The 27,731-nt window shown below is 40.4% G+C and overlaps 1 protein-coding gene across 1 annotated transcript in view; it reads left to right on the top strand.

The window, feature by feature from the left end:
• Positions 1 to 1,331: 1,331 nt before the first annotated feature.
• Positions 1,332 to 27,731, top strand: part of DEPDC5 (DEP domain containing 5, GATOR1 subcomplex subunit) — a 47,159-nt gene continuing 20,759 nt past the window's right edge. Inside the window, exons 1-26 of the mRNA XM_082491500.1 lie at positions 1,332 to 1,599; positions 2,338 to 2,425; positions 3,128 to 3,174; positions 3,665 to 3,750; positions 4,545 to 4,628; positions 5,318 to 5,367; positions 5,870 to 5,939; positions 6,285 to 6,363; positions 7,280 to 7,341; positions 8,763 to 8,832; positions 9,220 to 9,292; positions 10,025 to 10,128; positions 10,491 to 10,565; positions 11,440 to 11,574; positions 12,070 to 12,131; positions 12,239 to 12,312; positions 13,519 to 13,588; positions 14,127 to 14,163; positions 14,909 to 15,029; positions 16,089 to 16,312; positions 17,893 to 18,096; positions 18,617 to 18,752; positions 20,450 to 20,547; positions 23,991 to 24,056; positions 25,399 to 25,582; positions 26,775 to 26,935. Of these exons, the coding sequence (XP_082347626.1) occupies positions 1,542 to 1,599; positions 2,338 to 2,425; positions 3,128 to 3,174; positions 3,665 to 3,750; positions 4,545 to 4,628; positions 5,318 to 5,367; positions 5,870 to 5,939; positions 6,285 to 6,363; positions 7,280 to 7,341; positions 8,763 to 8,832; positions 9,220 to 9,292; positions 10,025 to 10,128; positions 10,491 to 10,565; positions 11,440 to 11,574; positions 12,070 to 12,131; positions 12,239 to 12,312; positions 13,519 to 13,588; positions 14,127 to 14,163; positions 14,909 to 15,029; positions 16,089 to 16,312; positions 17,893 to 18,096; positions 18,617 to 18,752; positions 20,450 to 20,547; positions 23,991 to 24,056; positions 25,399 to 25,582; positions 26,775 to 26,935 (2,518 nt within the window). The 5' untranslated portion in view covers positions 1,332 to 1,541. The remainder of the gene's footprint in view (positions 1,600 to 2,337; positions 2,426 to 3,127; positions 3,175 to 3,664; positions 3,751 to 4,544; positions 4,629 to 5,317; positions 5,368 to 5,869; positions 5,940 to 6,284; positions 6,364 to 7,279; positions 7,342 to 8,762; positions 8,833 to 9,219; positions 9,293 to 10,024; positions 10,129 to 10,490; positions 10,566 to 11,439; positions 11,575 to 12,069; positions 12,132 to 12,238; positions 12,313 to 13,518; positions 13,589 to 14,126; positions 14,164 to 14,908; positions 15,030 to 16,088; positions 16,313 to 17,892; positions 18,097 to 18,616; positions 18,753 to 20,449; positions 20,548 to 23,990; positions 24,057 to 25,398; positions 25,583 to 26,774; positions 26,936 to 27,731) is intronic.

The raw sequence follows: 27,731 nt of genomic DNA on the forward strand, positions 1-27,731 counted from the left end.
CTCCTTCTCACCCGCCTCCGTGGTGAGCGTCACGTGGCGCACGCGTGCTGGCCTGGCGGCCCCGGATGCGGAAGTGGCGGGCGCTGCCCGAGGGGCCTTGTCGGGACGGTGGCGCGGCGGCCGGTCCGGCGGCGGGGGACACGGGACCGGGAGGTCAGGGCCCCGCGCTCGTCCCTCGGCCCCGCTCGGCGGCCGCGGGAGGGGGCGGGCCTGCGTCCAGGCCTGCCGCAGGACGGCCGGCTTCTCCCGCGGCGGCCGAGGAGCGGCCCGCAGCTTTGAGGCGGCCGAGTCCCCCCCGCTCCCCTTCCCCTGGGGCTCCGGCCCCCCGAGGGTGCCGCCCCCTGTCGCTGCCGCACCGCCCCTAGCAGCTGCTGCGGGGGGAATGTCGGGCGTCTTGCTTTACTCCTGTAATTCAAGTGTCTAAACCCGGGCTGCAGGGGCGCCGGCGCTGCCGCCGCCGGGGAGGGCTGGCTGGGGTCGCTTCGGGGGGTTGGCTCTCCGGGTCACCCGCGTGGGGCAGTGCGCTGCCGGCCCCGCTCACCTGCGGCGCCGTCGGGGCGAGTCCTGCCGCCAGAGGCTGCAGCCGAGCGGCTGCTTCTTCCGCACCTACGTCAATTCCAAGTTCGAAGGGTTTATAGAGTTTATTTTAACAAATTTTGGACGTGCCTTTTTTTTTTTTTTTTTCACCGTGCCTTTATAGCTCGGTAATGGAATTGACTTTCTGAGAAGCACATCTGCGAGCTTTAGTCTGTTTGAAAGACATACTACTTTCAGGTTCTTCTGCGCTTTGATTTGGTGGAAGAGTGCAGTTATAACAAATGTATTATAGGTAGAAGAGCTTATATTTTAATCTAATAACGTGGCTATAGTTTTATGAAGAAAACCTTGTTCCAGTTTAAAGGCGCTTCTAAAAAGAGAAAATTATAAAAGTAAAGGTCCTCCTTTGAAATACGCTTTATTTTAAATGAAAGTGGCAAGAAAAAATGCGGTAGTTGATGCAGTTAAAAAAAAGTCATGCAAAACAGCGCTTCAGACTTGCGTGTTTGCGGCTGTAGCGCTGCCCTCTGCTGGGTACAGCTCTGCTGTTGGTGTGAAATCATGTGGCTGTAGATTCCAGCAGCTTTGAAAGGCGTGTGAAAAAGACGTGTGAAAGAGGTAGAATGACAAAAACAGAATATACATTTGGCAGTGGGCATAAGTCTGGGTATTCATTTTAAAGCATTTAACAAAAGATTCAGAAATTATCCTTGAAATATAAAAGTTATTTTAGGGAGTGGTACTAGCTCTCTGACAGGCCTGCTGGTAGAAGAGGTTGTTATTAAACTTTTAGTCTGACCTTTATTAAACTTTGTAATGTACCTGCCTTTCAGGTGTGGCATTCTTGGCTATGTGGTGGTACAGCATCCTTTGTTCACACATAGAGTATAAAGAATGGTTTTGTAATGACAAGAGGTCTGTGTTTGCTTTCATTTCCATATTAGATATGCAAGATGTCTTCAACTGGTTTTACTCAAAGCAGCTGAGAAGAGCTGGAATCCAAGATGAGAACCAACAAGGTGTACAAGCTTGTCATACATAAGAAGGGTTTTGGAGGCAGTGGTCAGTATCACCTGGCTCATAACAGTGAGGCCAGCACTCACTTAACTGAAAGCAATTAACTGATTTATTGATCTTTTTAACCAAACAGTGAAAATGGAACTTTGACATGATAAGCAGTAATACCACCAAGAGTTTGGAAAGCTCTTTTTAATAGCAAAATAACAGCAAAATAAAATTGCATTTGTCAGAACAGAATGAGATTGCACCTACAAATTACAATTGCTTTATTCTCCCTCTTCCCCTTTTCTTGTGTCACTTTCGTTTTGACTTTGTATTTCAGTCACTCTTAATAAGTGACAGACAAGTCAGTGACTTATGACTGCATGTCGATGTGTTTCAGTTTACTGAGAAGAATGTAATTTATTTGATTGTTCCCTACTTCTAGACTTAAAACCATAGTATGTTAATAAAGCTTGTTAAGATTCCATAGCTATCTGCTTTCTTGCTGATGTTTAAGGAAAAATACCAAAGATTATTCTAGTTGCCTAATTAAGGCACTTTTTGCTGAACAAATCTTTTGTGAAAGTTCTGTGGTTTGAAAGAAAAGTTTTTGCCCACAAGAGTGGCCAGATTGAAGTGGCTGGATAGGAGCACTGCCATGTAGTGAATATAATGCATTGCTGACGTGGTAATCCTGGGCTAGTGTATTAAGTAATCTGTTTTGTACAAACATACAGGCATCTGTATTTGGTATATACCTGTTCATGGCAGTTTTCCTCATTCATTTGTGTCTTGTAGATGATGAACTGGTGGTGAATCCTAAAGTATTTCTTCAAATCAAGTTGGGGGACGTTGTGGAAATTGCACATCCCAATGATGAATACAGGTGAATTCTCTTTTTGCTGGTATCAGGGGTGGTTAGAGTGTTGTAAGGGTGTGTTCATGTGCAGAGGCTTCTAGAGTGAGAGGCTTTTAGAGCTGATATAACTTTGTTTAAGAATGCTGCTATGTTTTTTTTTTTTCTGCCTGAAGAAAAGTAAAGAATATAACTTCAGCAGGAGCTCTCCCTTGAATTTTGTGGAATTCTTTGTGTTTGGTGGTAGTTTGCTGACCTTTCAATGGGCAAGTAGCACCTGAATGTGCATTCTAAAATGTCTTTATCCTCTTCATAGAGCTGCTGTTACCTAATAATTATTCTTCCATCCTATAGTATTATCCTAGGCAAAATTAGAACTTCCCAGCCAGCTATAAAAACATAAACCTTCTTATATGAAGCTGTTCATCCCGCAGCCCGTATCTGAAAAGTAGGAGTACATTTGTATGAGGTTCTGAGAAGTTCCTGTGTGACTTACTTTCTCATTTAGAGTGTCATCTTTACCTAAAGAGTACTTTATAATTATAATAGGTGTAAAGAACAAGTCAAGGTGACAGGCAGAGAGGGTGATACATGAAACTTTCTAGAAAATATTAATGTTTCTCTTTAGCTTATCCCATGTGCCGTGTTACTAAATAGTTTTGAGAGAGTGATTTACCAGTGTAGACTGTTGGTATCTCAGCTTGTCTACCTTTTTTGTTTTTTGCATGCTAGTCCCCTGCTTCTACAAGTGAAGTCACTTAAGGAAGATTTGCAGAAAGGTAAAACTCTAGACTCATACTATGCATAGTAAAATCAGAGGCAAAGATTATGTGATTGGGCTGTACCTGTGATTGACTAATGTATATATTTTAACTTTTTAAGAAAATCAATGCTTTGTCTATTTACAAATGGAAGGATTATAATTTTATCAGAAAATGAATAGCCAATTTTAAATCTGCTTTTAGTTATGTGAGGTATGGTTTAAACAAAATCGGCTTTTTAGCCTTAAATTTTTGTTTCTGCATTCTCTGACTAGCTTTATATCTTTTGTTCTTGCAGGAATTAAACTCAAAGTTTAGGGTTAATTATCATGGTTGCTTTCAATTGAATGACTCTTAAATTGGGCCGTAGCTGAAAGAAGCGGTTGTCTTTAGCTGAGGCCCTAAGTGTTTCGTGACTATCTCACTGTATTGATTTTGTACTTGTAAACCACTTGAAGCCTTTTGGGGATGTTCACTTCTCTATTGTCCTTTCTCATTTTTGTGACAGAAACTATAAGTGTGGATCAGACAGTTGCACAAGTGTTCCGACTGCGGCCGTACCAGGATGTCCATGTGAATGTTGTTGACCCAAAGGTGCGTGGCTTTGCAACTGTTTTCCACCTGTCCCTTCACTTAGCTCAAATCAAAGCCCTCTGAGTTTCTATCTACAGTAGTATTGGAAAAAAAGGCATTTATTTCTTATCGAAAGGTATTTAGCCTTCTTTCATAAGAAAATGAATGAGGCTTGGGCAATTCAACTATTTGTTCTGTGTCTTTTTCTTCTCTGCCTACAATTCCTCTCTTTTTGAAGTCTGTGGACCAGCTTCAACACAGCTTGATAGAAATTTAGAAATTCCAAGTCTCTTTACATTCCAGAAATTCAGGATAACCAGGCAGAGTAAAGAGAAACAGTAAGTGGCCTAGTCAAAAGAAGAGCCATGGCATGGATTTGCATTATTTGACACCAGAGAGCCTTGTAAGAAAGGCATCTCTTGTAAATGTCCCAACTATCAGAAGACCTTCAGTCAGAGCTTATATTCAGCACAAGACAAAAGTCTGCAGGAAATGAGGCTTTCTTGATGTCATGAACAATGGAAGTAATTTGTTTTAATTTTGCTTCCAATTTGCACTGAGACTTCTAGCACAGATTTAGTCCTTGGGCTTTTTCTTGTCACATTGTGTCTTGCAGCTCACAGTAGCTCCAGGTACATGCCCAACTTCGGCAGTTATTCTGATGGGATTTCCCTTTTATGTTGCATCTGTTAAGAGTATTGATGTGATTTAGCATGGCCGTCCCTGTAACATTTGGTTCTTAACAGAACAGATTGAAGGGCACTACTTAGAAACAGCAAGTAAAACCTAAGCACTGTTTTTCTTCTGTTTCCCAGGAGGTGACCTTGGACTTGGTGGAGCTGACCTTTAAAGATCAGTATATTGGGCGCGGGGATATGTGGCGACTGAAGAAAAGTTTGGTAAGGCCTACTACTGTCCTTATGTGTAGGGTGGAGGGAATTACCTGCCTTTTTCTTTGCTCACTGTAAAAGAAAATAGGTGTTTTACAACATACAGAAACCTGAGGTTGAGACCAGTGTCAGCAGCTGAAGTTATGCTGTAAGCAGTACATCAGAGTTGGAGAAATGGATGTAAACACGTTGCAGAAAAAAATAATCTTATTTCCTACTCCACTGCAGTAATGTTAATTACTGCCCTGGGCACTGAAAATGCTGTTGAGAGTTTTTTTTCTTATGTTCTGAATTTTAACGATTTACTACGTCTGGAAGGAATTGAATCCAAATGTTTTTCAAGTAGAAGTATGCTAATGTATCCCCTCTCCAATAGTACCACTCAATAAGCAACTATTAGAAGATTTTGTTTCTGTATCTCTGAAGTGCAATCTTTGGCTCTTTTAAGTACAGTAAATTAGACAAATGAACCCAATAAAAGTTCACATGTGTTAGAAATGATTTTCTGTTGTCCCCTGCAGAGGTTCTGTAGGCTGAGATAGTAGTAAATATGCTCAGTGGTTTTCATGATTTTATGGCAGAAGTCAGGTGCTTGAGTGTGAATGTTTTTGTTTTGTTTTGTTTGGGTTTTTTTTGTAAATTGGTCTGCTCACTCTGAGCCTACTGTTCTCTTAACATCTGTAACTATTCTCTCTTAGGTCAGCACATGTGCATACGTCACCCAAAAAGTTGAATTTGCGGGTATCAGGTCAGTGCCTCCTCTGAGGGCTTACTGTTACATATGACTGTAGATTAGAGTCCAGAGTATCTGATCTTCTCTGAAAAATCCTTGACACTGGTATAGATTCTGTCTGCACCATGGGGTGGAGGAAGGCTTCTAACTGATTTGCAGTGGAAGAAACTAATAATAGGACAGAAAGCTACACTTGTAGCCTCTGAGTGCCAAATAATTTTCCTTTCACCTCTTATAATGTTTCCCCCCCTTCCCAAGATGTATTAATAGTTCAGATGAGGGTTGCTTCAGTTGCTCTTGAGATGGCAAAGGGGCAAGGAAATGTGCAGATGCAGAGGGAAACAGCTGTTTGACATCTTTTGGATTAAAATCAAGTTTTAACCAAATAAATTTCTACTCTGTCTCCAAGTCATCCTTGAATGCAGATTTTAGTACATCCCTTGTTTGCTCAAATATTGATTCTCTAATCTTCATATTCACTCTGGTTAGCAAATATTCTGCACTCGTTTTCTTCCAGGGCGCAGGCAGGTGAACTCTGGGTAAAGAGTGAGAAAGTCACTTGTGGATACATCAGTGAGGACACCCGGGTAAGATTTCAGGGAGCAAGGGGGAAAGGAGGTTTTTCTCTTCCTTTACTTGCCAGGCTTCTTGTAATTCTGTCTTGTGTACAGATTGGTATGGATCATTTGGATTGGCTGTGTTGTAAGGTGAAAAATGGCAATAAATTCAGGAGAATGAATGATTAGTAAGCTTCAACTCCTCTGCGCTGGCAGCACTAGGAATTACTCAGGCTGTTGAAATCCCAGCTTGTTAGAGGGGAAGTTCCCTGTGATGTAGCGGGCACAGTCATATAAGTTGCTCTGTAGTTAACTTCTGCGTTTGGCCTTTTTAGTGAATGTACCTTGTTTTAAAGATCTTTCATTCCTTTGCAGGTGGTCTTCCGCTCCACTTCTGCCATGGTTTATATTTTTATCCAGATGAGCTGTGAAATGTGGGATTTTGATATTTATGGTATGTAGGTAACTGACCTGCCTGATTGTGAATGTGGATAGCAGCAGCTATCCTTTCTGCCCCTACGAGAAAACTGCCACTACTATAAAACTAAAATATCCTGCCTTTAGCCTAGGCAGTGCTCTGAGATGTGCTGTGGTGCCTTCTTAGATCCTTACTTGCAGGGCCAGGCTTTTCTGTCTCCTGAGTATTCCATAATTTTCCTGTCCTTAGTGTCGGGCCTGGGTGCCATTATCTGAGTGATGAAATCAAGCAGGCCAACTGACTATGAACCTTGGAAAGGTTTTCTGTGGATATAAGCATGTTTGGTGACGAGGACCGGTGCAAGCCTGTGTGAATCCTGAAACCAGAAATGTATGGAAGTCCTGTGCAAAGAGGACTTTGATGTTTTAGATTTTTCTTGACTTTCGCTTAGTGAGGAAGAAAAAACACTGCCTTAGCCCAGGTAGAGTCAGCTCAGAAGTATTAAAACTTTAGGCATTAAGAATGAGTCATTTATGTGTCATTGTCCTAGTTTTTTCTGGCTTAGTTCATTAGCAAACCTCTTACCACTTCCTTTGACCATGTGTTTAGGCATATGTAACTGGGCAACTGTTCAAAACTGAGCAGGGGATCAGTTGTGTGTACTATGCCTAAAAGATAGTACAGATGCTTTCCCAGCACGCTGCGAGTGTGTTGGAAAAATGAATTTAAAGGTCAGATCCTTTTGACAGTAAGACTCTTGTTTACATCCTCTGAAACATAGTCAAGTTTTTTAATCTTTTTATCATCTGTGCTTTAGCGATATTAGCATTCATTATGCACATAGCTGCTCTGATTCTGATAAAAATAATTGTCCTAGAATCTCGGGGTTAAATATACCCCATAGTTGAAGTAACTGCTGTTATTTGATGCTTTGGAGATGTTTACTTTGCAGGGGATCTATACTTTGAGAAAGCTGTGAACGGTTTCCTTGCTGACCTCTTCACAAAGTGGAAGGTAAATAGCTGCTTGAGTTCATCCTGTTCTGAAAGAACAAAACAATGCCGTCTTAATGAGCCCATCGATGTGCCAGTTTGAGGGAGACCTGAGTTGTGTCAGGCAGTGCTAAGATTTACAGGACTATGAGAGGTGGCTCCTGGGTATCAAAAGAGTGGTTACTGCAGGTCTTCATTAAGTCAAATATGTGCCATGTGATCCCAATACTGATCTGTTGTATCTGCTGTGTTGGTATCATACAATTTGTGTGGAGGCTCTGACTGGACTAAAGTCACTAAATGTGTGATGCGGTTGTTTGTGCTTGTGCAGTAATGCACAAGTCAGTTTTACACACTTTTATTTGTTCTAGGACTCTGTTCTGAATATTTCCCTGGCACAGTGTGTAATCTATTTAGTGCTGCTATCTTTTAGTGTGAGGGGGTTCTAAGTTGTAGTATGTGGGCCACTGATGACGTGCAAGCTTCTTGAAAGTGAGCTGCTTCAAAAGCAGATAAAGCCTCACTACCTCTTATGGCTGAACAACCCAGAGCTGTCTCCTGTCTCGGTGCATGATCTGGCTCAGACCAGTTAGCAGTCCTGCAGCAGACTTCCACTGACTTGAGAGAACCACATCGGTACTCAAAAAAGGCATATATATAAAATCTGCAACCTAAACTGAAAGAATAGCTAGACAAGGCAAAAGTCTGGAATCTGAGATGTTTAACGTACATGCATCGTGCAGCTCATGATGATCCTGAATGTTAAGGAGGGCAGGAGCGTGCCCAACAGGTTTGTCTTGTTTTCATTGTGCATTGTGTCCATTGGAGAGTTTTTAGGAGCACTGTGTGACTTGTCTGTAAAATGCCTGTTTTGCTTTTAATACTACTATACCACATTGGGCCTGAGGGATGCTGGGGCTCACAGGGCTTTTCCAAGCTTTTCCTTTTGCGGGTATGGCCAGTGTGCTCTTTACAGCTTAATTCCATTGCATGCATTAGCACTGTAACTGGTTGGTGAAGTTTTAATTTTTTATTTCTCCGGAATTGTTGGGGTATCTTTCTAAACAGTAACAAATAAGAATATCAAAGTGCCATGAGTATGTATAAGCAGATTGAGTCAACTGTCTTTATTTTATTAAACAAAAATCTTGTATCTTGGCAACTATAGAGAGGAATTTCTTTAGAGACTAGTGGAGAGTGCTCCTGTTAAATGTGAACACACATTTAATGTTTAATGCACAGAATTAACAGGACAGAGCATTATGTTATTTCATAAAGGTGTATGCAGCACTCATGCAGGTATATTAATATAGCAGTCTACTTTTTTCTACTTTTGATCCTAGGTGTGAGGGGAAGGAGGGTATTACTATATGTGTATATACACAATTTTCTACTGGATGTGACCCTTAAGCTTTTCTTTTTTCAACTCTTCTTCTTGAACAGGAGAAGAATTGCAGCCATGAAGTGACAGTGGTTCTATTTTCTAGAACATTTTACGAAGCAAAATCTATAGGTATGTAAATTCTGTATTTTCATGTTTCTATTTTAAAATCTATCTCCTTCTCTCTTGAAAGTTGGTCACAGGCTGCCAGTGACTTTTTTTCCCCCTGTTTTTTTTATGCTGACATCCAAAGTATTCCCTACCAAGCACTGTGGATACACGGCCATTCTTATGAAAGTACTGCAGTGAAAATCTTACATGGAAGGATATATGGCAGGTTTTCCTCATCATACTCGAGCTGTCATATTGTTTTAAAAGCAATTTTAATATTGTGTAGGAGAGCTAATATTTCTCAAAGTTTAGGGTATTTTTTAATGGAAATATCAGCTTCTTACCAGAAAAGATGAGTCATTTCTATACAAGCGCATAGGATAATATGCGCTTTTGCTTCTGTTTCAGACGAGTTTCCGGAAACGCATCGTGCATCAATTCGGCAGGATCATGAGGGAAGATTTTATGAAGATTTTTACAAGTATGTCTTCCTCCCAGTTCTCTCACCTCTTGTCTCACAGTGTACGTGCAACTCATGTGGAGAATATCACATTATTAACTGTAGGACCTTGCAAGGAATTAAGATAGTGAAAAACATCCATGTCTGAAACTGTCAGAAAATCGATGAGTATTCCTCATTCCGTCTGTGAGTGCACACCCATATTTGCTAAGTCAGCATGTGAATATTGTGTTGTCTGTGCTCTATTGGAATTGCTGATAAACATAGAAGTTCTGTAGTGTTGGGAGTAGTTTTTGCGTAAGGCTTGGGTATTTTTCAGATCTTTACATTTTTGAGTAGTTGAAGAGCAGATGGTACCATTGCCGAAACCATAAGTGTTCCCAGTTAGGTACTGGAGCTCTTTGGCTGATGGTCTCAACAGATGCAGCTGTCGAAGCTGTTGTTTGATTCTGAACTGGGACTTTTGAACTGCTAGGGCTTTTCTACTGCTTTGCAGAACAGTGATGCTATTTGACATACAATGTTGATCACCCATTTAGAAGTGAGAGATTATTCTGGCTGGGGGTGTGCCCAGCTTTGTGTGTGCATCTACACCTTAGGGATTGCAACAGGTATGCAGTAGTTCTAATGTACTGCCTAGCAGAAAGCAGAAACACCTTTTTGTGCAGTCCTTTTTATATAGTTTGTTCATCCCTTCTCACTTCCTCTTCATAGCTTCCCTTCGTGATCCTCATTAAGTTGTGCTCTTTCTAGAGTTGTAGTTCAGAATGAGAGACGAGAAGAGTGGACCTCATTGCTTGTGACCATTAAAAAGCTTTTCATCCAGTATCCTGTGTTGGTACGACTAGAGCAAGCAGGTACAAGAATCCTTCTTTCCCATGCTTTTACCCATTTCTCTATTTCTCTCATGGTTTTTTGGTTTCTTTTTGTTGTGTGGTTTTTTGTTGTTGTGTTGTTGTTGTTGTTTTTTAATTTGTCTGTAAACTCTTAGTACTTCCTGGCTGGCTATTTTGTTTGGGTCTTTCTGTTAGATATACCAATACCAATTTTTCCTGTAATTTGTTGGGGTGATATGATTTACTACAAATGCAGTTTTATTTTGTTGTTTGTTTCTGTGATTTTTTTTTTGTTGGTTTTGGCTGCTTTTTTTTTTTTTTAAAGCTCATCTGTACAGAGATGATTTTTTTTTTTTTTTTTTTCCTTCTGAACGCTTGTCCAGAGGGCTTTCCTCCAGGTTACAATTCTACTTCGGCACAAGGGAACTACCTGGAGGCCATAAATCTTTCATTCAATGGTAAGTTATGAACAATGGATTAAAACATACAGGGGAGGAACTATGAAAGCAGCTGCCAATAAATGAGTATGGACTTCTGTTGCTTGCTCATTAACACTGTGAAGAGGAGGGAAGTATTAGGTGGTTAAGTTGTCATTTTCAGCCTCAGAAGAAATTTTCTTGTGCATCTTTGGAAAACCAGTGGCGCTCAAAGCCTGAGTATTTCAGGCTTCGGGAGCCATTTACAGGGTTGGGATGAAACTTTTTCTACTAGCTGTGTATCTGTATGAGAACCTCTTGAAATAGAAGTTGAAATTTCAAGTTATGGAAGCATTTCAAAATCAGGTTAAATCAAATGTGATTTAGGTGAAGCTGATTCATCTGTTTTATCAGGGAGATCGATTTGATGGGCTGGAAAGGCTCTCCGGAGATGTGCTTTTTGTGATTCCGTACATCACATGTCATTCTGTCACCTTAATGGCTGTCTTGTTGCTCCAATGGGAGGGAACACAGGATGTTATTTAAAATGATTAGCAATGCACTTTACCTTGGGGTTTTTGGGGGTTTGTTGGTTGGTTTGGTTTTGGTTGTAGGTTGTTTTTTTTTTTTTTTGAGATGTTTTAAAGGAAACACTAAGCATGTGAAAAAAATACTCCTTTTTATGCATCTGGTTCCCATCTTTTTTTCTGCCCTAACTCCTCTCTCTCCTGTAGTTTTAACATGTATTGATTGGACAAGGCTGTGCACAAGCACTCTCATGCCTGCATGTGCTTTGTGGAAACTTGTTTAATACCACTGTTAATAGAGAGTCACCTCCCTTGCTCTGGGGGGGGAAAAAAAAACCAAACTCCAGCATCTTTTTAATTTTAAAGTATTCCCTAATTCTTTCTCTTAGTGTTTGACAAGCATTACATAAACCGGAACTTTGATCGGACTGGCCAGATGTCTGTGGTTATCACACCTGGTGTGGGCGTATTTGAAGTTGATCGACTCCTTATGATTCTAACCAAACAGCGGATGATAGACAATGGTAAATAAGTAGCAATACTGTGCAATCTTTATGAAGGCAAAGAAATGTATTTGGAAAAGCGCTACCCCTTCCTTGCTATGAAAAAGTATCTATTGTAACTTGTGCGCTCTGGAAAGAGGGGTTACAACTGGAAGACTTGTGTCTGCAGTTCACATTGAAATGGGCAGCTTTTTGGAGAACTTACAGGCATCTCATTTCTTTTGTTTGTGATGGAGAGCTTCATCTGTCCATGCAGACCTTCCTCTTAAAGGATAATCTTGCATGACTTGCATTAGTTTAGAATTGGTTTAGAAGAAACATTTCTTATATCCCCAGTGGTACTGTTGGTTTGTAACCATACCACAGGACTGTTAACTACCATTTTTCAATATAAGTACATCTTAAAATCTGATAGGAATACAAATTGGGCCTTCAGCTCAAATTGATGATCTGTTTTGGCTTAGCATATCAGTCCTGCTTGGTAGGCAGCTGAACTCTACTGTTCTTTTTTTACAGGGATAGGTGTGGACCTGGTATGCATGGGAGAACAACCATTGCATGCTGTACCACTCTTTAAGGTAATGCATGCTTCTTTTCTCTTCTTTCTGCTCCTACTAGAAATGTTAACTCGTCTTGTGACTAGGTAGACATAACTAGTTGCTATGCCTCTGAATCACTTTTACAGCTCCATAACCGCTGTGGACCTGGCGACTCCAGATTGGGTGATGACTACAATATTCCACACTGGATAAACCATAGGTAGGTGAACTCTATCAACCTTTGTTAAACGCTTCTGCTTCACTTTCCTCTTCATAATCTGTTGAATTGTCTTTCTTCTTTCATTATTTATTTCCTTTGCTCTCCTTGTGATGCAAAGACATATATTATAATAGTCTTGCAGAACTAAGAGTGTTCTTCCAGAACTCACGGCATTAATGCAACATATCAGACATGACAGGCAGTTTGCAGAGGAAGAGGTCTTGATCTTAAGCTCGCTTTCCAGCTAACTTAGTTCTAGCCTTTAGCTGTGCTTGAAGGAAGTCAGGAATGTAAACAAAAAATATAATCACTTTCACTAGATTGGTTATTAGTGAAAACAAGTACTTCCCAAATGAACAGTTACGAGTAGAGAAAATGCAGATAACATGTATAAATGTTGGAACAGTTGCAAGAAACACTGAGGCTCAGTGTTAACTTTGCTTTGCTCCAAGACATGGTAGGTTTCCTTTCTGCTTTCTGTTAAACATTCTGTGCCATAATACTCTCTCTTCTTTCCCTACACATAGAGATCAGGGCTCAGGATGAAAACTACCTCCTCAGTCCTTGTTCTGCTGTAGGATTATCTTTTTTACTCTCTTTTAATACGCCATTTTATCCGCATGCATTAATTGACTGTCTTGGCTGTTTACCATTCATGGGTTGCTTTTATCCAGTATTTTTGAGTGGCTGGGAGGCATCTGATCTTTGCTGTAGAGGAAAAAGGTGTTTGAAAGCTTATTATAAGCCTAAGGTAGGATTTAAAAGATTCAGATAACAAGAAACAGATCTTAATGAATAAATTACTTCAAATACTTTGGAAGGAGGTCTATGGTTTTCAAGCAGCTTGTGTGATTCATTACTGTAGTGTAAATATGGGAGAGAGTCGTGTAAACTGCACAGTACTGTATAGAAAGTGGATACCTTTCTGTAGAAAGAGGAATTGAACTGGGGAATGCAGATGTAAGCATATTAAGAAGAGGTCTATGCTGAGACAATATGGGAATCACAGGCTGGTCTTTAAGAAAATAATAGCTTCTCTCAGGTTAACCATTTGTCAGTATTTTCCATATGTTGTCTTATGCAGAGAAAGGTATCCCCTTTTCTCCCTCTACCAGATAGCTCAAATTCACGGGCTGTTTGCTCTGTAGCTAACCAACTATGTTCAAGTCTTAGAAGACAGCTGAGCTACCCTGTTTTTCCTTTCAGTTTTTACACGTCCAAAAGCCAGCTCCTGTGTAACAGCTTCACTCCACGGATCAAGCTGGCAGGAAGAAAAGTAGGTATCTTTCTGATTTATCTTTTCTTCTAACTAGCTTGTCAGATACCTTTTCTCAGCCAAGCATCAGAATCTTTCTAGCAAGTATTCCAACAGCTATAACTAAATTTCTGTGTTAAAAGACAGCGAAAGCAAAGCTGTAATGATTGTTGTAGAGATGGTGAATGAGGTACCGGTTTGTAGGTCTTTCCTATCTAGGATGAAACTAGGTGAGAAATGTTTTAGCCACCATAGCAATTAGTTTCATTCTTGTCCTGGTTTGAGGTTCTGTAACAAAGAACTCTGTGGAGACGTGGAAAGGTGTTGACAAAGATGTGTTTTTCACACAGATTTGTGGCAGAGTATCAGTATTTAATACTTCTGAAGTGGTGTAGCTGCCTCGCTGATTCAGCAGGATAAACTTTGCTTGATTACACTGGGGCATATTTCCTCAGAACATGCTGACTGTCTCCCTTCTCTCTTGTCTTTTCTCTTGCACTCTCTTGTTTTGTTTTGGATTGTTTTTGTCACTTCACACTTCCTTTGTTGGACCCTCCAGCCACTGACTGAGAAAGCGAAAAATAACCGAGATGCCTGTGAGTAATTCTGTTCTGGAATGATCTCTCCCACTGACTCCCAAACTAATGAATAGTGATAGGAAGACAATGACGCTTTAGCAAAAACACTACTGATGAGATATGGGAAGGGACAATTGTTGCAGAAAACCATCAAAACCACATAGTCGTTATCTGTGATGTTAATGTGCACATATCAGTTGCCTTCTTGGCAAATAACTAATATGGAGGGGTGAGTTTCTGTCCCTGCTGCTTGTCACCAGGCTAGAGGAATAGAAGGTATCACGCTGGTGTGCTAGTGGTACTGTTCGTGGGAGTAGGACAGGAGGGCATTCACCGGCTTGGGATGTTGTCAGTGCTATGACCACAGAATTGCAGAGGGGGAAGTCTGCATTCTTCTAATACCACCTCATTTTGAGTAGGTGTACATTCTAAAATGTACTGTCCATTCTTTCAAAGATGCTTTAAAACGTGCAGTTCCCTTGTGAGGGAGCTTGAGGCATCTGTTCATACAAGGATTGACTTTTTGATTATTCATTTAATGTCTTGGATATACAGGGGAAGATATTAGGGCCTCAGCAACCCTGATTCAGAGGCACCGACTTGAACAGAGCAGCTGGAGCAGCTCAGTTATCATGAGGCCTTTAAATGTATTGCTTGTGGAATAGATACTTTTCTTAGTGGTGAGGGTTGGATACTTCTAACTTGCACATTTTGCGCTTGAACATTTTTGAAAGAGGTTCCAGCTGTATGATTTTTATTTCAGCATTAGGGGCTCCAAAAGATGCTGAGAATGCCTTGCCTATCCAGGTAGATTATGATGGGTATGATGCCCAGGTGTTCAGACTGCCAGGCCCGTCCAGAGCCCAGCGCTGTACCACTTTCAGGTAAGTGGCTTGTGAGAGTACTGGTTCTAGAGTAGCCATGTTATGGTTTATTTCTTCTTGCATAAAATGCTTTGAGAAATATAAGGAGAATTAAGCTTCACGTCTTACAGTTGAACAAAAAGCTGCTTGTCCGGTATTTTATTTCTAAGATAGTTTGTGGGATCTAGGAAAAGGCGTAAGTACTTTTTCCTTACGTCTTTAATTTTGTCTGAAGTAGAATGAAGTTAGTCTCCCTTGCTAAGTTCCTAGCAGATTTTGCAAGCTGGGTAAGAAAGTACTTGCACAATAGACTTGCACAGAGTTGTAGAAATAATAATAATTTGATGCACTGCTTAGTCACTGGTACTGAACGTAGAGTGGTAGGGAATCTTCCCTGAAAATGATGCCTTGCTGAATGAGAGAAGAAACAGAGAAGCAGAGTGCAGGTTCTGAAATATTCAATGGCCTTGCGTCTGAGAAGAAAGACCAATTATTCTCAGGTCCTGGCCAAATTCATTGCACAACCTATAAATTTTAGTGTTTTTTCAGGGACATGGGATTGATGAACTGGTTTTGGAGTATTTTTTTGCTTTCCTTTCAGTAACATTGCCTAAATCTGAGGAAACTGCATGTGGACTCAGTTGTTAATACGAGAAGCTCATAGAAATCTATGCTGGAAGACGCTAATGCAGTTTAATGTAGTTAATAATTCTGACTAGTTTCCCTATACCTATGTGTTCCTAGCACCGTACGCTCAGGTGTAGTATCTTCTAGACCACACCTATGTTACCAGCTTGGTGTGGTGTCTGTAACTGCATATAGAGTTGAGCGTGCTCTTTTCACAGCCATTGCGCTGGAAGCATTTTAGTGTTCTGTTCTTCTATTGTATGATGCACAAAAGTATGTCGTACCTACATAGTAAAAAAAAAAAAAAAATAGTGATAGCTTCCTCATAGTCCTCTTATTGAGTTCACCAATTGAGTATTGAGTCTCTTGCATGACTTGGGCCTGTTCAAGCCCCTTGATAACCCAGGAATTAATCTCTCTTTCGTATCACTGGACATACCGGTTTGTTTTCAGCAGGTCTGTGAGGGAGAGAGAAAGTCGTACCAGAAAGAGCTCTAGTTCCTATGACGTCTCCTGCAGCCCTTCTCTGCAGAGCCGTGTGCTGCCCCCAGAGGAGGTGAGGAGCCAGGCCTCTGATGACAGCTCGCTGGGCAAGATCTCCAACATCCTGATGATTCCACGGCCTCATCTGCACCAATGTGAAGTCAGCAGCTCTTTGGGCTATACCAGCACCAGAGGTCAGCCTAAGACAGATGGAAAGTACCTTAGATGGTGAGAGGGGAGAGAGAAGATGGAAGTTTGTGTTGGCCACTGCCAGGCCAGTGCAGGGGAGATGGAGCTTATATGAGCGTTCATGGTACACCTTTTCCACAGCTCCAGCTATGGCTGGCTGTGTGTTCTCCCTTTGTTATCCTTGTCCAATTCCATTGCTTTTTTTATTGCCTTGTCCTAAATAGAAGTTTCCTGACACCGATTTGCTCTTTTCCCTTGTCTATTGCCTTCTTTAATCTTTGACTATTCTCCTGTGCCTGCCTGCAGATGTGGACATATACAAGTAACTTATTATCCAGGTCACCTATAATCTGTCAAATGAGAATTGGCCTTAGGAGTGAGCCCTGGGGGACACTGCTTATAACTTCTCTCTGTGGGGATTTGTTGTCATTAATAGTCACTCTCTGGATCCTTTCTTTTGACACCATACTGCTGAGCTATCTCGGTGTGTTAGCAGTGCTGACAGTCTCCTTTTTTCCCTTCTGATTTAATTTTGTTCTCAGACAGTATGCAGTATCTTGCAACCCAGCTCATTTCTAGGTAAATTGCATTCCTCCTGCAATTGCTTGATCTTCTGTAAAATCTATCCCTGAAGGCTCTCTATGTTTTTGTTTTTTTTTTTTTTTTTTTCATGTTGTGCTGTATGACACCTGATACCATATTTATCCTGTTACAGGAGTTGGATTTACTGGTGTGGAACTGCCATCACACAGTGTACTTCACATTACATTTACCTTTCGTGTTTTCCCCTGCTGTCAGTTAATATACACTTTTTTTTTTTTTGCATTTCTGTTACTCCTTTAGTTTCAAGGATAGTCTTGTGACCCAGCTGAAGGTGTGCGACTGGATGGGGATGTGTGTGGAATAGGACTGGCGGGGAGGGAAGAGTCAGAGAAACTGGAAGTTTTTCACATGTTCTAGTTGGCAGTACAGAGTGGTAAATGAGACCCTTCCTTCTCTTTGGGATTTCCATTTGTTGAACAGAGTAATTGCCACTTAGTCACCTGGTTTATTTCTCCTATTTCTAAATAACTGCACTTGTGTTCTACATTGAATACTAATGACAAACTGCTAGCTGAAATCATGTTCCGTGCCTTCTTGAAGTAATCCCTTATTTCAGTGGTCAAATCTGAATATTACAAAAAAGGCATATGTTGCTCATTTGTAGCTTCTTATATGTCTTCGGTACTCATCCTGAAGTTTCTGGTGTGTCAGTCTTTTGATTTCTCAGGAATTCTTAAAGCTCCGAGTAATTCTTCATAGTTGACTTAGCAAGTGGTTTCCTTATGACATCATTTAGTATAAAGTGACACAGTATACAGCAATGCTGTAATGGCAAAGGGAATAAAGTTCTTTTTTGTCTGGATTCTTGTTTACATTGCAACTTGCAGAATATATTTAAATTCCTTTCAGCTTCTCTCCTTGCCTATTCCTCAGTTCTCCTTATTCCCACTTACCCTGGGGAATCCTCATATCCCTAAGCAATTCATTCTCTTTTGCTTGGCTTCTGCGTGATCTCACGTTGACTTTAAGTTGTGTTTTCTAGATGTCCTTGAGAACATGCTGGAGTCTCAGCAGCGTGACTCCAGTGCCCCTGGGAGGTTCCACGTGGGCAGTGCAGAATCCATGCTGCACATTCGGCCTGGGGGATATACACCCCAGCGAGCGCTGATAAACCCATTTGCCCCATCCCGCATGCCCATGAAACTCACATCTAACAGGAGGCGCTGGATGCACACTTTTCCTGTGGGTAAGTCTGTTTCACAGCATATTAAATTGCTGTTACTTTTTCCTTGTCCAAGAGCTATCCAAACAAGAGAACCAATGTGACCTCTGGTGTCTTAAAGTACTCTGCACTGTAACAGAGGCTGAACTAAGTGTATTGGCTTGATAAATCGGAGATCCTCTTTCTGAAAATGTTACCATCTGTTGGCAAACTTGAAGCATATCAGGTAGTATGGAATAATCTTATAGTAGATGGAAGCTGTTGAAGTGCATCATAACTATAATTTGGTTGACTTTCAGATGCTGAATTGTTCTCATATTTGTTTAGTGCCTTGTAAGTAGGCCCTCCAAAATATTTTAAAGAATATTCTGCTTTTCTGCCTTCAGAGAAGATGCCAGAGGTTCAAGTCTTTGAAGATTTTTGTAAACGTGCTTTCTTAATTTCCATTAGTCAGCATTGCCTGTGGTGTTGACAAAAGGAGGGTACAAGCAACGGAGGCATCAATGCAGATGTGGTGATTAATGGTCAAACTGTAACTGTGCAGGTCCATCAGGAGAAGCTATCCAGATCCATCATCAAACCCGTCAGAATATGGCGGAAATGCAGGGCAATGGGCAGCAGGATTTGACACATTCCTCTGCTGAGCTGCTGGAGCTGGCTTACCATGAGGCAACCGGCAGGTGAGGTCCTTAGGATGAATCTGTGTAGACTGTACACAAACATCCCTTTTCCTTAATATTTTATATATGTTACAGTAAGACAGTTATTAAACTTAAAGATCACAACCTATAATATGTTGTGTCAATGCCACGTATGCAGTTTATACTTTTATTATGAGATATAAAGGTCTTTTGGCAAGGCTGGAGATGGTTTACCTCTCCTAATTTGGGGAAGGTGGTAGGTTATCACAGAGAGTTTGCAGTGTACGAGCAGTACAATGCATCATTCATGGAATTGTCCAAAATTGCCTTATAAAAGCCTGTGTCTTTAATTCGTGACTTACTATCCCAATAGCTGTGACCTTCATCCCAGAATAGAACGCTTTTTAGCACAGAGCGTAGCTTTGCCTCACAGTAACTGTTGAGCAATTTCAGTGCTACCCATTCAGTCCTGTCTTCCCCATGTAAGAAATACAGCCATCATAAACATCAGGGATGGCATGCAAATGTGTTCATAAACTAGTGTTCTTTTAAAAAAAAAGAAGCTTTGGTCAGTGTTGGAAGCTTATATTAATTGTTGGCTCTGAGAAGCGAAAAAGATCCCGGTGTTACTGGATGTGGCATGGTTGTGGGGAGGCTGTTTTTACAGTGAGAGAAATGCGATCGTTCACTTAGGCCATTTTCCAAGCTGCAGAGTTGTTCTCCACTCTCCAGATATTGTCTTACCCATTTTTTATCTGATTGTTCTTTTATTGGTAACATTTTGTCCATGTTTTTCACTCGTCATTAAATGTTGTTTGCCAAAAGCATTTTAGTAGCTTAGGCAACTTTAGAATTGCCAATAAGTTTGGGTTTTTTCATCATTTTTCATCATTAACTTCAACATTAACTTTCCTCTTGCGTGCTTGTAGAAATTTGTGTTATGTATTGTTTCTGGATGCCCAGGGTGAGTGAGGACACTGCTGGTATCCTGTGCCTTTTTCGTTTTCAGAGTTGTTTTTTTTTTCCTGCTATCTTTAAGCACTCCTTCAGGAAATTGCACTACTTAATTATTTTTCATGCTTTTTTCTTTCTTTTACAGGGAAATTGTTGTCCTATCTTATACTTTGTATTGTTCTTTAGAATACTGTAATCTCTTTGTGTTGCATAATTTAATATGACATCATCCTCACCAACTTTGTTCTCCAGTTCTACTTTTAAAAAAAATATTGCTTTTTTATTACTGCATATGTACATCCTAGTGTGCTAAAGTATCTTGTCATTAAGCCCAGTCTCTTGTGTCATATTCTTGATAATTTTCTTGATGTCTTTGGTCTCTGTGGATGACATACTCATCCAAAGCAATTTGCTCAGTCTGGAATATTGGTTTTATAGACCATGAAATCAGATCTGTAAATAACTAGCTACGTTTTATTCCTCTCCTGGAGGTATATGAGTAGCTGGTTCTCCACTGTCCTGCAAAGACAGTGCATTGATTATTGCTAGAAGCAAAGAACAAACAGTATGGACAGATATGGAATATTGTTACAGCCTTCTCTGTGCTGCTTTTGTGCCTGTTACCATCTCAGCAAACACCATTAAGAGCGTGGTTTCACCGCTGGCGCAGCTGAGATGGCAGGCTGATTACTTGTTATTTGTTATATCAGCTCTTGCTAAAAGCAGGGAATGGCATGAGTGAGGAAAACTTGTATAATACAGGCGCTCTTGGTTTTCCCCAGACACATCAGCTCTCGGCATCCAGGTGACAATGCCTCTTTCCTGAGCTTCAGCGGAACAGAAGAGTACTCTAACGGTCTGGCTGGCAGCAACGGTGCAGGTAACAAAGCAGTGATGGAGCATGGAGTTAGGAGAGAAGGCCTTTCCTTGTTAGCAGTGACAAAGTAATAGAGCCAGAAGTCACGGAAGGTGGGTGGACCAGGCATTACAAAGGAGAAAGAATCAATAATGGGAAAACAACTTTCAACGTTGAGTGATCTGTTAATGCTCTTACTGGGACTTTTTGATGTGTAGTTGTTTATTGGGTTGGTTTGTTGTTTGGGGTTTTTCCGTTTGTTTTTGTTTAATGTATCTCTACTTCTCTAGGTATGTTTTATAAACTTCAGCATAGAAGGATTATTGTTTACATATGATAAGCTCTGGGGCGGTTGCCTTGTTCCCTAATAACAAAGCACTGATGTCCAGACACAAAAAAAAAAAAAAAAAAAACCCAACCAAAATGTGCACTGGTATTGTTCAGAAATCTTTTTTTTTTTTTTTCTGGGTGGGGTTGCCTTAAGGTGTCACCCTTTGGATTAAGAAACTTGTTTGAATTTATATATTTTACATATACAAGCTGATGGAGAGAATGAAGTTTGCTTGTATCTAGGTTTTGAGAGAAACTGTAAAAAAGCAGGTTTACTTTGCGTGCTAAGTTCTGGGATTCAGAGTTTTCTACCATTTCTTGCCTTATCTACAAATGCACTTTCTCCAGATTTTAAGCACTTTGAACATGGCGCTGCTTATACTAAATGTTATTCACCCAACCCAAAATATTTAATCATGTTTTTGAGGGAAGACACATGTCTGTACTTTCAGTTGAAGATTAGTGCTGTCTTTCTTACCTTACCCAGACACCCAAATTAGTGGAAATTCTCAACATTTCTTTTGAATCCTGTACTTGGAACAATATGTCACACTAAGCGTTCTGTTGTGCTGTCTGGATTTTTGCAGCCTACTTTCTGATTTTATGGACGTGCTTTTTAGATAGGCACATGGAAAAAAAAATTCACCTTTGGACTAAAGCATTCAAGACTTCTGTTCTTTTTTTCAAAACCAATTTAAAGGTTATTTTTTTAAAACAAATTCACCCTTCTGAATTACACTTGGATGAAAACAATTATGTTTTCCCCTATGGTCATATGTTGAGGAGCCCTGAAGTTAGCAGACTTAGTTTTCTTGTGTCTCTTTTGTCTTGTGTTCATGTAGTTACATTACAAGTAATTTTGTTCTGTTGTTTCCTTATGTGGATTTCATCTGAATACATTTAATTTTCTTGCTTTACTTTTTTTTTTCTGCCTTCTGCATAGAGTTTGTTTACTTTCTCAATTGCTGAACTGCATTTCAGCTGCTGGATACAACTTGCTTAATGTAGATGCAGAGCATATCCTGGCAATAAACATGCTTGCATTTTATGGAAGTCTTTTGTATCTGTAGACTGGATATAAATCACGTATGTGGTGGAAGTTAATCTGTGTCTGTCTTTATGAAAGTCGTTATGAGCACCTTCCCTGACTAAACACCCTCAGCCATCTGTAGCTGCCACACTGTGACTCAGTGATTTGACTTATGTTTCTCCCTTATGGTTTGAATCACCTATAAAATGAAACAGTTCGTGGTTTGGTTTAGGTTTTTGGGTTGGGTTGGGTTTTTTGTTTGGTTTTTTTCTTTAAAAAAATATGATTTCTCAGTGAGTCTGGTTCTCCTCTGCTGCCCACAGCATGTTTTGCTGCAACGTGGGCTTCACAGTGAAAAATTACCCCATCTATTTACATTGACGTTCAGTATGTTGTCTTTATTGTCCAGCAGATGGTAGATGATCGTTCAGAGCAAATAAATCTTGTTGCAATTCCCTAACTAGATGGCAGATGGCATCAGCAGAGTTGGTGAAAGATGAATGTCAATTTGATCCAGCTCCTCTGCTGTTTTACTGGCATCATCATGGAAGCAGATAACCATCCTTTCTGCTAGTAAATGCTATTTAGAGTAACAGCTATGATGTTGATACCAATTTCCTGGATAAATCCACATAAGCTAGTTTTATAAAAACGGCTCCTTTTAAATGTATGGAGGCTTCCTGAAATTTGTATTTTGATAAATGCCTTTTACGTCAGCAATTTTTCTTGTCTCCTTAGCTGCTCGTTTCCTCTCATGTGCCACATCAGCTGTTTATACAGCTACATGATGAACCAGCTCAGGGATCTGATCCAAATGAAGAGTAACTGGAGTTTCTCTTTGCTGTATGGATTGTTTCACTGTAGCTGCACAAATATTGATGCAAATAGAGCAGACATATGAAATGAGGACTAGGAAGAACTGGTCAAGGGATACCATAGCATCATGTTGGCTCAGTGTTCACTGAGATGTAGTTTTAGTATTTGTTTTCCAGGTTAATAGGCTGCATAGAACAAGTCCATTCGACAGTGAGAAAAACCATAGCGTCTTAAGTCCTAATCAAAACTTAAATATAAATTTTCATCCGTCTTACGTACCTTATTAGTCTTTATTTAGATTAGTATAAACCAAATAAGCTGCATTTTGCTCAAAACCTGAGCGTCTCTTCAATAGCTATCATTTCATCTTCTTTCACAATGAATAAAAACTTCGTTATTATTCTTTCTTAGTGAGGTATGGACCAAGGTATATCTTACAAGTTGAAACATAATGGAAGTTGCTGCCTTTTCAGAACATGATAGTTTTAAACAGTCTGTAATTAATATATTGGGCCTATTTAGGGGCACTGAATTAATAGGGGCTTAATTAATACTTCCAAATTTTTAGGCTGGCAAGGGATGCAAAGGTAGTTCTTATTTGCTGAATCAAGAAGAACTGTTTGCTTTGTTTCCTTCCTGCCCCCTGGCAGAGAGGTGAAATGTGTACTAGTAGCTTATGCCTAAAAATGTTGGAATTGGAGTAAATCTATGTCATGATTTTCATGAATTACTTGGACTCTTTAGGGTCTTAGATAATTAGAATCTTATATATGGGTTCTCTTCTCCCATCAGGTAACGGTCTGTTATGATTTCCTTTCTTGCTGCTCCTGTGTTTTATGAAATTCTTCCTTTTAACTTATCCCTTGTTCGTAAAATGAGAGAACCAATAAAAAACATTCCGTTTTGGGGTACTGAATGTATTTAAAAATACTTTGCTGCTGAGACCTTGAGATTAGCAAGCTAAGTGATTACAGATGACTCTTCTTTTTTTGTTATTTGCTTTTTTATGGCATGTATTTTTCAAGGTGTGTTTCACCATTTTGGGGAGGTGGTTTTTGCTTGTTTTTTAGCTACTGAACACTTCTAATGAGATGTTCAAATTTCATCCAAGATGTCTTTATTTTCCTTGTTAGTTGGCTTCGTGTTTTTCTGCTCTGCAGAACCCTGAGTTCTTTCCAAGGAGAGAAATGCCATATTCTTAAAACATTTGCATGCTTTTGATTTATTTTTATTTGAAATGAAAGTTAAGTCCATAATTGCTTAAAATAAAAAGCATATTTCTTTCTTGTAGGGATGAACCTCAAAACTCAGAACAAGGATTCCTTGGAAGATGCTGTCTCTAACTCTCCGGATCCAAGTAAGCAGGAGAAAGGTTTGGAAAAGAGTTTGCATAGGTGGGAAGGTAGGGAGGGAAAGGGCATGTACATATATAGAGGCATCAGGAGGTGGTAGGCAAGAAACTGAGGAACCTACTGGGCTTTTGGCAGTAGTTTATTTTGCCCTGCAGTAATTTGCAGGATCTCCCTGTACTGTCTCTCTCACTGGGATGGCAGTTCTGTCTCTCTTAAGAATACGTGAAACTGGTTGTCGTATTACATTTGAAATTCTTTCCTTACCAGACAGTATTATGCAAAAAGCTTAAGATGTTGAACTTTTATCTGCCTCTCAATATGAAAAGTTTTCTTTGCACCAGCTAGTTGAAGCAGAAGTAGTACAGTCAGTTTCTGAATTTGGTACTGTTTACTAAGAAATAGCTGCCTTCGTCTAATACAGAAGCAAGTGTGTGACTGCTTAAGAAAACGTTTTCTTTATAGTGGTCTGTCCCGTATTACTTTCTTGGGCAGTGCTCCTGCCATTAATGTTAACATTTTGCTAGTAGAATAACTTTCTGTCTGTAAGATTTCTATGACAGGACAGGAAGTTAAGAATTAGTAGTTGGCCAAATACCTTGATATAGATGGTTTGAGGCAAGTTAGAATGTAGTGCAGTAGTGAACTGATGACTTGATATAATTTAGTTAGCTTTTGCTTTTCAATGTCTAGTTTTAGATCTCTGTAATCTCAAAACTGCAACATAACTCTAGGAAAGGGTGTGGGTAAGGATTGCTTTCCAAGTTACTATTTTTCTGGTCTTCCCACCCCCCTGGATCTGTCTTCTGTTTTTATAACTGTAGAAATACTCTTTTCTGCTGTTGTACTATTCCAGAAAGAGGCTGCTCTGTCATTCTTTCTCTCCTCATCCCCAGCTCCTTCTGCAGTTGTCTGGGATGCGAAGCTGGTCTGATTTTCTTGTTCAGACTTGGAATGTTGATCTGTTTTATTAATAATGAGTAACTGCACCTGACTTACTGTAGTTTTGGAAGAGCGGTGGCTATGTCAGCTCTAGCTTTCAATCAACAGAAAATTAAATGTATTAACTTTGAATGCCATTTGCATGATGGGATTGAATTAGCATGTGCACTGCATTGTTTAACAAACTCTGTCTCTTTCTCTCCCTCCCTTCTTCCCGTCCTACTTTCCTTTTCTCTTCCCATTCCACCCCTTTTTTTGTCCCTGTTGACTTTATGCCAACTCTTTTTGTCCCTCATTCTTTCTAACTTTCCTCTTTACACATTCCTTACATCTTCCTCTGCACCCTGTTTTTTCATGGGTGACCATATATGCCCCCACTGTCTGCCCCCCAATGATACAACGAGGCAGTTCTGACGCTGTCTGCTCCCCCCGTAGTGCCAGGCTTCTGTTGTACAGTTGGAGTGGACTGGAAATCTCTCACTACTCCGGCATGTCTCCCTCTTACCACGGACTACTTCCCTGACCGGCAGAGTCTGCAGAACGATTACACTGAGGGTTGCTATGATCTCCTCCCAGAAGCTGACATTGACAGGTTTGGCCAGCACCTTCTCTGTAAAGTAACTTGCATTGAATCAAAGTGCTTAAGGTGCAGTTGATGGAAGAGGAACACTTCGGGGACTGTGCAAGAGAAAGATGAAGTGCTAACATAGTTAGCAGCAGAATAGATTTTTCTCTTAGAGTTTTCTCTTTTCAGTGGTAACTTTGCACATTTTCTGATGTTGCCATCTGACAGTGTTGTGTTCTGTAGATTTTGTGTTAGAAACTGTTTGCATACAAAATTTTACATCTCCTTTCTTGTTCTGTTGTGTTTCAATCAAAAAAAAAAAAAACCAACCTCAAACTATCATCTTTGTTAATCTATTTTCTAGCAAGTGTTTTGAAAACACTAAGTGAGAAAATGCATGTGTACGCACAGTGTTTAAGATGCTTTTCCTCACTTTCAGGGATATTTAGTTTAAAGAGTCTTGGTGGAAAATAGTGATAGTGGGATAAATAGAACTTCTAAGCTTGTCTTGGAGGTCTCTGGTAACTATTCTTTAATAGGGTTGATTTGTTTTTTTTCTGAAGCTGTCTCATCTTCTTAAACGTTTTTCAAACTTTGCAGATCTTGTAAGACATCAGAAAGACCTGTTCATGTTGCTGCTTTATGGGAACAAAACAAAAATACTATCAGGGTGATTGAAGTACATAGGAAATAGCAGGATTAATGAAGAAACACCTAAAAGAAATGTAAAATGTGCCTTTATAGCAGGAAAGCAAAGTTCAGAGCAGTAGTTGTAATAAGATGCCATAGTGATGTGTCTTTTAATCTCTCTCTGCTCTAGACTCCCCGCTGCGGGAGGGTGGAGCACTGCCTGCACGTTTGCAGTTCTGAGCTCTGCTGAACATTTGCGAACTGCACTGAGATTCTCTGCAAAATGCTGTAAAAATGATTATTGGTGAATTTATTGGAAGTTGAACAACTGTTCTAAGCAAATTTGTTACTAGTTGCAATACTGCTTTCAAAGGCAATAAGAAGTGTTGCCAGCCAGCTAATCATCACCTATTTAAGACAGAAAGGTACCCGTTTTTCTCTCCTGTTCCTGCAGGTTGGTTTTCACAGGCAGAGGGCTCCACTTGCACAGGGCCCGGTGCAGGCATAAATCCTCAATTAGGAAACGCGGAGCTAAGAATAGGTGTGTGGTCAGTTTCCTTATTCTAGTCTCCTTAACCTTTGTGTTCAGGAGAGATGAGGAAGGAGTGCAGATGACAGCCCAACAGGTGTTTGAGGAGTTTATTTGTCAGCGTCTCATGCAAGGCTATCAAATTATTGTGCAATCCAAACCGCAAAAGCCAGCCTCCACTGTGCCACCCCCGCTCAGCAGCAGTCCGCTTTACAGTCGAGGTGAGTCACTTTGTATTGATAATTCGGTCTTTTGTCTTTCTCTCCTTCTGCCAATCCCGCTAACCCCTATGAATTGGGCATAGATGCTCATTGAAGCCCTCTGGTTTTTTTTTTCTTTCTTCTTTTTTTTTTTTGTTGTTGTTGTATGAAAATCTTTGCTGGGAGAGAGCCTGATCTGGGGCAGCACAAACAGCTCAGCTGCACCGTGAAGGGACAGGTGCAGGATTTTTGAACTGTAATAAGAAACTGCCCTCATATTCCTGATGGTGAACCGAAATGAAATATGGCTGGAGTGCCATTTGGGTGAATACGTCTTAAACACAATTCACATGGTGACTGCAGGGCAGGCACCTCTCTAGAAGGTGACAGACCAAAAGCTCCTAAATGTATGTATCTAGAAGCAGTTTCCTAACTGTAAAATAGTTGTGAAGGTCCCAGGTAGACAGGTAAAGCTTCATTGTCCTGAAACCATGAGTCAGCTAAACCTAGTTAAACTGCAGAGAACTGGAGTGGCTTAAGAGGGTATCATATTCCCTTGAGAGAATCTGATTTACTGTTTGACTTCTGACTTTTTTTTCTGGATATCCTCTAGACAAGTCTGCGTGATACAGTGTTTGCAGAGCAAGGAACACACACGAATAGGATATGGTTCTTATTCACTGGTTTGGGAATGAGCAGCAAGGCTCCATTGGTAAAGTACCGAGCTTAAGTGGTTAGTTCCAGGAATGAATCGGAGAGGAAGTGAAAGTGGAGCCCAGCTTTACCATTATAGCCACCAATTTCTCAATACTTCATA

This window comes from Vanellus vanellus (assembly GCF_965231255.1).
Source record: "Vanellus vanellus genome assembly, chromosome: 16".
Lineage (NCBI taxonomy): Eukaryota > Metazoa > Chordata > Aves > Charadriiformes > Charadriidae > Vanellus > Vanellus vanellus.